At 52.8% G+C, this 8,396-nt stretch overlaps 2 protein-coding genes across 2 annotated transcripts in view; one reads left to right on the top strand and one right to left on the bottom strand.

Annotated features, from left to right (window-relative positions):
• Positions 1-361, top strand: part of fscn1a (fascin actin-bundling protein 1a) — a 7,800-nt gene extending 7,439 nt beyond the window's left edge. The window contains 1 exon segment of the mRNA XM_068749784.1: positions 203-361. Within this exon segment, the coding sequence (XP_068605885.1) occupies positions 203-361 (159 nt within the window).
• A 64-nt stretch (positions 362-425) lies between these two features.
• On the bottom strand, positions 426-7,811 carry rnf216 (ring finger protein 216). The gene is made up of 13 exons (XM_068749783.1): positions 7,745-7,811; positions 6,614-6,744; positions 5,191-6,459; positions 5,036-5,112; positions 4,819-4,927; positions 4,458-4,619; positions 4,256-4,367; positions 4,027-4,160; positions 3,887-3,937; positions 3,675-3,812; positions 3,160-3,308; positions 2,793-2,871; positions 426-527 (listed from the first exon to the last, which is right to left on the bottom strand). The coding sequence occupies exons 1-13, from the start codon at positions 7,809-7,811 to the stop codon at positions 426-428; spliced, it is 2,580 nt and encodes an 859-aa protein (XP_068605884.1).
• Positions 7,812-8,396: the final 585 nt, after the last annotated feature.

Here is an 8,396-nt window from a genome sequence, read left to right as displayed (position 1 = left end):
CAGCGTCTGCAGCTCAGGCTCATGTTATTACGATTAGAGGCGTCCCTCAGGGGTTTGTTTCAGGGTCACACACAGGGTCAAACTGACTACAAAGATTCTGGAGATATTCGCGTTCTGGGTTCTCTTTTCTTTTTTGTTCTGTTAGAATCATCAGGGCTGCGCTGATGTTTTTCCATCAGACCCCTTTTCCTGTTCCCCTCAGCACCAGGAAGTAAGAACATCTGTGAACGGCTCACAACAGGAAGCGCTTCCTATCCACGAAGCTTCACAGGACGCAGCCGGCCTTTCCACTTCCTGCGGTGCTGTCCGAGATACCGAGCCAGGGGAGGAGGAGAAACGGAAACACCCTCCTCCAGGCTAAAACGTTCACGAGGGGGGACAAACACTGGAGAACTGGTCTCCCTGGTGTTTATTGCCGAGACCACTTACAAGAGCACCCGCATGCGGATCTCGTCCCTCTCCAGGACCTGCTCACACGTCTTCCCCGCGTGCGGCTTCCACTGGACGTGACACTTTCTGCAGCTCTCCTGCAGACAAACGCAACAAAGGAATCAGACACACGCTAAAGAGAGAGAACACTCCTCAGAACCCTCAATGATATCTCATGTTTCACACTTCCTTATTCATCCGTTATTCCGCCTCTCGGTTATTCCAGTTACTCTGTTCTTCCGCAGCGTCTGCTCTGCATGCCGCCGGCGCCGCCGCCGCAGACACGGCTAGGTGTGGCTCGCCTCGCTGACGTGCGAGTGCGAGAGGCTGCAGCTTGGTTGCCTAGAAACAGCAACTGCATTCCTTCAACCTCCAGCCTCCTCCGACATGCGAGCTGAAGGATGCTCCGAGCCGACGCCGTCGCTACACGGCCTCCTCTGCTAACCCTCTGCTAACCCTTAGCATCATGGATACTTGAGGCAGCTCATGTAATATTGACGAGCAATACACAAAGCATCCGGCTAGCTCTACACATCCTGCAGATACAGCTGTGTGTGTGCGTGCGTGCGTGCCTTGGAGAATTCACATCATTCATTGGCATTCACATCAGTGTGGATGGAAAACTTCATTCATTCGCTTCAGATGCAGGAAGAGACTTTTTTTCTTTAGGCAGACAGCTGCGTCCACACGCTGGCGCCGTTTGTGATTCGCCGGAGAGAAGCGCGGCGTGTGTGACAAGCAGAATGAGGAAACGCTCTCCGGGTGACACGTTTCATTAAATGCAGGTTTGCGGGGGGGGGGGGGCGGGGGCTCTGGGTCAGCAGAGAGGTTCAGAACTGGACAGGGGTGTCAAGAAAAGGCCCGCTTTGCACAAAGAGCAGCGAGCAGGGACAGACTGGTGAAAGACCGCCCCCTAGTGGTAACCTACGGACCTGGAAGAGAGGGGGAGTAACAGGGTCCGGGTCCCGTTTACGAGCTGTACACTCCTCTACCTCCCTCGGGGGATGTGGTTTTCACTGCGGAGCAGGGCAGGAAGGAAGGGGAGAGATCCTGACATACTTTACATCTCGATCCTCTGAGATACACGAGGCTGCTTTTGGAGAACGGTGCTCAGACCCCGTTCCCGTTCCCGTTCCCGCGGTGAGAGCTATGCGTCTTACATTTCTCTGTCTTCGTGAAGTAATCTCAAACAGAGCGGGGGACAGGCTGTCCCAAACGTCCTCATAACCACATGTGGAACATATTAGTGTGTGTGTGTGTATGTGGGGTGGGGGGGGGGGGGGGGGGGGGGGGGGGGGGTCAGACACAGCCAAAGGGGGGGATAGAAAGTGAGAATTTGAAACAGTGGAGTAAGTTGTGTCCAGCCAGTAAGAAACCAGCACGAGGAGCGCGGAAAGTTACCGCCAGCCAATCAGGCAGAGCTGTGGGAAAAGGCAGGGTGGGGGGGGGGGCTTTTGGAAGTGTGTCAGTTACATAATGAAGCCCCTCCCGGCTGGTAGGCTGAGCGGGGTGACGGGGGGCCAGCAGAAGATAATAAAAAAACACACAGTGAAGCTAGTGTATGTAATAACCATATTCTTACGACAGCTGCTGGGGGGGGGGGGGGGGGGGGGAAGCAACACACACATTTAAGAAGAAACAAGTTGTGTTTTTCACAAAGTCAAACTGGGACATCTTTGGTTGTGTAGGGGAAATAAATGAGACGCCACTGAGCTGTAGGGCAGGAACCGTGGACACGTGGCTCCACCTGCTGGTCACTGACCAGAATGACAGCATTATTTTTGCCATTTTAGATTGATAACGGTGATTAATGTCTTCCTAACATTCTCCCATCGTTAAGTCACAGTTACTGGACGCCTTATACACACATTTAATAAGACCCTTGTGTTTACAGAACCCCCCCCCCCTCACACACACACACACACACTTGTGGGAATGACTGCAGTAGTGTGTGTAATTTGAGTTAGGGTTGTGAGGCAGAAGTAAGTGTGAGTGAAAAAAACAAAGACACAAAGAAGTAGAATCAACAGGGAGACGGGAGGCTTTCTGTTCATGTGGCGAGAGCGAGAGCGTGATTGTAGGTGTGTGTGTGTGTGTGTGTGTGTGCGTGCGCCTCTGAATCATGGAGATTTAGACTGGAATCCATGTGACCCAAAACGACGCCTCTCCCCCTGCATTCCTCAGACAGAGGGAGGAGGTCCAGAGACGGAGACGGAGGTGGCGACCTCGCCAGATGGGACCATTTCATCAATCTTTCCTATCGCGCCGACTTTCATCTTGAACTGAATTAGTAACGATTGAATTCCCAGAACCCGAACAAAAAAAGCGCTGAACGGACTGAATGAATCCGGACCGGGACTTACTTTGCGACACCGAGGGTTAGGACAGCTAAACAGAGACATGTCTTTGTCCAGCAGCGCTGGGAAATTGCAGAACGGACACCTGAAACAGTCAGAGAGGAAGGAGGATTAAAGAGCAACGTAAACCAGAGCTCTGTCAGAGACAGCCCAGGCAAAAGAATCCAGCTGTGAGGAAACACAGAGGCGTGACTTCAGGTCCCCGACAAGTCCAGAGCGCCTTCAAAGTGCATTAAACCCCCAGGTGGAAGCAGGTTGTAAAGTATTTCTGCTGCAACACATCCTGCTGATTATGTTAACTCGGTTCGTCTATAAAAACGATCTCTCCACGTTAACGGGAGGCCAACACGCACACGCACACACACACACTTACCGCACAAGTTCGTCAGCGCAGGTGGCGGCGACGGCCTCCTCCGCCTGCCTCTCATAGTATTTACACAGTATGTTCTCTGGCAGGACTTTCTCCAGCTCGCAGGCTGGGTAGGAGCAGGGGCAGCCCCCCTCCATGCAGCTCAGCTCCGACTGCACGACACACACACACGCGCACACACACGCACACACACAGGCAGGTGACGGCAAAGGTTTGGGTCCGTTTCACAAGCACCAACACAGACGACGAGGCATAAGCGACAGCGTTGGGCACTAACCAGAGGCAGAAAAGCAAATCCTTCGGATTCATTTCCACCCAAATGTAAATAACTACTACCTCGCGTCCGTGTGGATACGTTATCAAGCACGGGGAGGACGGATGGAGAACGTCGTCGCATAATCCAAAAGCATAAAACCGAAGCTCAATATCATAAAAAAAAAAAAACGAATCTGTGAAGTCCCGGTTTAAACGTGGATTGTGCTGGAAGTTCTACGAACAACGAACATTTGCATCCGTACCTTTCCCGAGCCGAACACCGCCTCCTGAGCGTACTTGACCAGGCACTCTTTACAGAACAGATGGCCGTCTGAACACTGCGTCATCTTCTCGAACGCAAACTCTCCGTAGCAGCAGCCGCACTCGATCAGCTGGCCGTCCTGCAGGACGGAGCTCCGATTCAGGCATCGGGACAGATCGCAACGTCTTTGGAGACTTGCGCGCGGCTTCCTACCTTCTTGTATTCGTCTTCATTGACCTGCAGAGCCAGCAGGAAGTCCTCGTGCTGGAGAGAGAGAGAGTTGTTGTTGTTCAGTAAACAACAAGCACCGAGTTCTTACATCCCCCTCCTCACTGTGCGCGTGAGTAACGTACCTCTGCCCATTCCTTGGCCTTCTGTTGATAGAATGAAAGTTCCTTCTGCAAAGAGGCTTCCAGATTGTTGTACGACCTGCAGTAACGACGGTCGTTCTCCAAGAAATACATCCTCTTCTCAAATTTAACCGAGCCTGGGGTGACGGAGGGATTCTGGTTAGACAGCCCTTACTTAAAGCGCCCTTTCTGTGACTTCTGATCGCAGACAAAAAAACAAATGTTCGTTCACCATGCTCAAAATGGAAATCTATATGGCACCGCTCTGAGGAGCTTCTGCACCGTCGTCTCTTCCCTGAGAGGTCGCCTGAATCTTGCCACTTCTTCAGAGATCCACATAAGGCCTGTGGGGGGGGGGGGGTTAAAGAGAGGAAGGAAGTAAGAGGCATGGAAGTGGGTTCCCGTGGAGACGGTGCACTTAAAGAGGCCGCTACCTTGCGTGTGATTGCATAGTGTCCCTTCAGGGCATTGAGGGCCCATTTGATGTCCTGACAACTGAGCATCTTGAAATCAGCCATGAGCAAGTCGGCGGCCTGCATCACAGCCTCGTGTTCCACCCGGCCCAGTTTGGCGTAGTCAAACAGGTCCTCCGTCACCTGAGAAACCCAGAAGAGACGCGTAAGCACAGCGTCCCAGGAGATGTTCTTATACGGGGGGGGGGGGGGGGGGCTGGATATTTAGGCCTCGTGTGAGGCGAGACTTGTGCCCAGTCGGCTGTTCTATGATTTCCTGTGTGCATTCACAGTTTGCTTAGGAAAAGACAAATCCAGACAGACACGATCGTGTGAGAGACACCTCTGCCTGGGTGTCCCCCGACTCCAGTAGGATGCTGGTGGGTGCTGCCGAGACTGCTGCAGTCCCGTTCCTCGGGTACTCCGGGTTCTCCAACAGCAGGTTACAGATACTGGAAGCACAGCAGACAGAAAAGCAGAGGTTGTGTGCGTTCACTTCATTTGCCGAGTGAGAGGCGTGGCCCCGTCGCAAGTCCCGATGGAAAGCGGAAGCTTCTTACACATTCAAGTCTTTCACATTATTCCTTTGGATCAGTTCTGCTACACAGGCTTCTTGAACATCGGGGAATAGATCCAACTGCAGACGACACAAAAAGTGAGACGGCGGAGGTGACGAAAAGCATGTAGCTCCATTCTGTTCAGATGTGATACTCACAACCCCGGAGATGAGCGTCCTAACTCGAGACTGCCGCTGCTCTTCCTCTTGTTGTGCAGAGGGACCCGGCCTCGCGTCCTCTATTTGGGGAACGTCCTCCGGTGCCGCAGGGACTGCGACCAGAACGCGCGCGGGGTTAAGTCTTTCTGGGTTTGGATCCGGAGCTAAAATGACACGAGCCACTCTTCCATTTCTGGGGACAAACGGTGTTGGAGCTGGAGGGTGCAAGTTCGCATCGGGCACCCCGACTCCGAGTGCATTTGGGGGTGGAACCTCTACGGAAACGGCAGCCTGGGGGGCAGGATCGGGAACAGCCTCACCTGGCGGCCGGCTCCCGAGAACAATCCGGTGACCTGCCTCTGGAGGTCCTAATCTCTCTGGCGCTGCAGCTATCAGCACAGCAGGAGCGACCGCCGGGAACATCTGAGGGGGCTGGACCGGGGGCTGGACCGGGGGCTGGACCGGGGCCTGGGCCAAAGGTTGCGGTTCAATCTGAACGAGATTGCCATGAAAACGGCTAAATGTCACGGGCCAATTGGCGTTTTGGGGCCTGAGATGCAGCTGGCGTTGGCGTACTAGAACCGGCGGGTGGATGCTCGGGCGCTGGGGGCGAACGTCTCGATTCAACGCCTCGGCGTGGTCGGCCCGAACGACGGCGGGCCCCCCGGTCTGGACCGCCGTGGACGCGTCGGGCTGAGGCGGGGTCTGCGCGTGAGACTGTGCAGAACTACTGGCCCGAGGGTCGACTCGTGAAGGGGAACCTGCAGGGGCTTGTTCTCGGGTACTCTTAGAAGAACCGGCGACAGCCCCGGAATAATGTGCGCCGCCGGTAGACGTCCTAGCCTCCGCTGTTAGGTGCGACGAAGAGCCCGGCGGCTGGGTAAGTTCCTTTCCAGGCGCTCCCCATGCGGGAGCGCCGGCCGTGGCTGTTGCGGAGGTAGACGGGATGCCGTCGGAGGAATCGGCGTGGAGCTCCGCCGCCGCGTCGTCCTGCAGCTCTGAGCTTGCGTGAGATTTCAGTGTGCGAGACGAAGGGCCAGGGCGCGGCTGCGCGTGTCCGGAGGCGCCCGACTGCACCGCCGTTTGTACGGCTGCTCTGACGGCAGACAAGTTGGCCTTGGTATCTCTGGAGGTAGAGGGGGCGGAGCCAACGGCCGGCGTGGGAACCCCGGATGTTGTGCTGCTGTGACCGACTGCTTGAATGTTGTGAGAGGTCGCGCTCCATTTTGCCGCCGGGCGAATCACATGTCTGCGGGCGGGAGTTAGTGGCTGCGTGAAAACACAACAGGAATATTAGTGATATTTGTTCGTAACTTTTGAAGCAGGTGTTTTGATTCATGTTTAAAAAAAATACATGGTTATACAATAAAAGTTAAAAAAAATGAATCTTCCATATTCAAAATAAAGGATTAAGAACAATCACCTCCAGGATGCTGACGTCATCATCATCGGCATCATCAGGGACTAAAACAGGACTGCCAGGTACCAAAGTCACAGGCTCCTCATCAGAGTCATCAGAAATGGTAATGAGCTCCTTCTTACGGGCGCAGGAGCCTAAGGTCAAAGGTCATCAATCTTTAAAATGTGTGGACATTCATTGCTTTAAAGGAATGTGTCCCCCCCCAAAAAAATAAATAAATGTCTCTTTCACAGAGACTTAGCAAAAAAAAAAAAAGTAAACTCCAATACCTCTGGTAAATATGGAAGTAGAAAATTTGAGAATAAATGGGACTTTCAATTGGGGCGAAAATGTGACAACTGAAATGAATAAAATATTTTTGCAAAAGTGGCCTAACTAGACCAGAAGAAGAACCACGAAATCCTGATTGATGTGAACTGAAAGGAGAGAACTTAAATATAATTAACAGAAATGTGATATCATTAAAATCAAACTCCAATATCATAACCGCGGAGAAACAAATCAACACGAACGTAAAAAACGAAACAGTAGAAATGACCATTCTGATCAAAGATGACTCCTATTGTATCATCGGTCAAAAAAAGCGTGCATTTGTAATCGAGTAATATCAGCTCCTGACGGCTCAACGCTGAACACACACGTGCACGGTGTGAACCGGGACGTGAACACGCGCCCCGGCTCAACGCTGAACACACACGTGCACGGTGTGAACCGGGACGTGAACACGCGTCCCGGCTCAACGCTGAACACACACGTGCACGGTGTGAACCGGGACGTGAACACGCGCCCCGGCTCAACGCTGAACACACACGTGCACGGTGTGAACCGGGACGTGAACACGCGTCCCGGCTCAACGCTGAACACACACGTGCACGGTGTGAACCGGGACGTGAACACGCGCCCCGGCTCAACGCTGAACACACACGTGCACGGTGTGAACCGGGACGTGAACACGCGTCCCGGCTCAACGCTGAACACACACGTGCACGGTGTGAACCGGGACGTGAACACGCGTCCCGGCTCAACGCTGAACACACACGTGCACGGTGTGAACCGGGACGTGAACACGCGTCCCGGCTCAACGCTGAACACACACGTGCACGGTGTGAACCGGGACGTGAACACGCGTCTCACCTTGGCTGCGATGGACGTTGAAGCTGGCCAGGTGAATGACTTCATCGTCGCTACCTCCATCTGCCATTATGAACCACACGAATCAGCTCCCTGAGTCTGCCCATACAGTCACTGCCCTGCCATTAGCATCTATCACACACACGCACACGCACACACACACACACACACACGCACACACACACGTTCCCCTTAAATTATAAGTCATCAAACATTGGTACTATAGTTTATCATTAATGCATCTTATGACACAATACGTAGCACATTTACAAACATGATTCTGCTATATCTATATTAGAATTCATATCCATCATGATCCGCAGTTGGGGGTCAGGGGTCACGAACTACGATCCATCTAGGTTGGCTAAAATAAAGTTGATTTGGAGCTCTGACTAACTTGATCTCATGTAAACGTGTTGACATATTTCACTACATAATTTCTAATTGAAGGGCTCGGCCCACTCGCGATAGATCGGGTCAGATTTGCCACGAAATCAGTGTAAATGTGACATTTAGTTACACGGAAACACGCTAACTCTGCAATAGGATTCCAAACCCAGCTACATTAACTTGCTTTTAATTTCTGATCTTGACATTAGTCTTATCGCCGCGCTTAGCAACTCAAAGTTAAACCAGTTGTTGCCAGAAACTAATG

This window comes from Brachionichthys hirsutus, chromosome 16 (assembly GCF_040956055.1).
Source record: "Brachionichthys hirsutus isolate HB-005 chromosome 16, CSIRO-AGI_Bhir_v1, whole genome shotgun sequence".
Classification (NCBI taxonomy): Eukaryota; Metazoa; Chordata; class Actinopteri; order Lophiiformes; family Brachionichthyidae; genus Brachionichthys; species Brachionichthys hirsutus.
This window is presented reverse-complemented; position numbering and strand designations above follow the sequence as displayed.

What these genes read in the sequence shown, in the direction of transcription:
- rnf216 (XM_068749783.1), bottom strand. Translation starts at nt 7,811, where the DNA reads ATGGCAGATGGAGGTAGCGACGATGAAGTCATTCACCTGGCCAGCTTC. An exon ending in ATGACGTCAGCATCCTGGAG is followed by an intron (nt 6,460 to 6,613) that starts GTGATTGTTCTT and finishes GTTTTCACGCAG; the next exon opens with CCACTAACTCCCGCCCGCAG. An exon ending in AATGTGAAAGACTTGAATGT is followed by an intron (nt 4,928 to 5,035) that starts GTAAGAAGCTTC and finishes CTGTGCTTCCAG; the next exon opens with TATCTGTAACCTGCTGTTGG.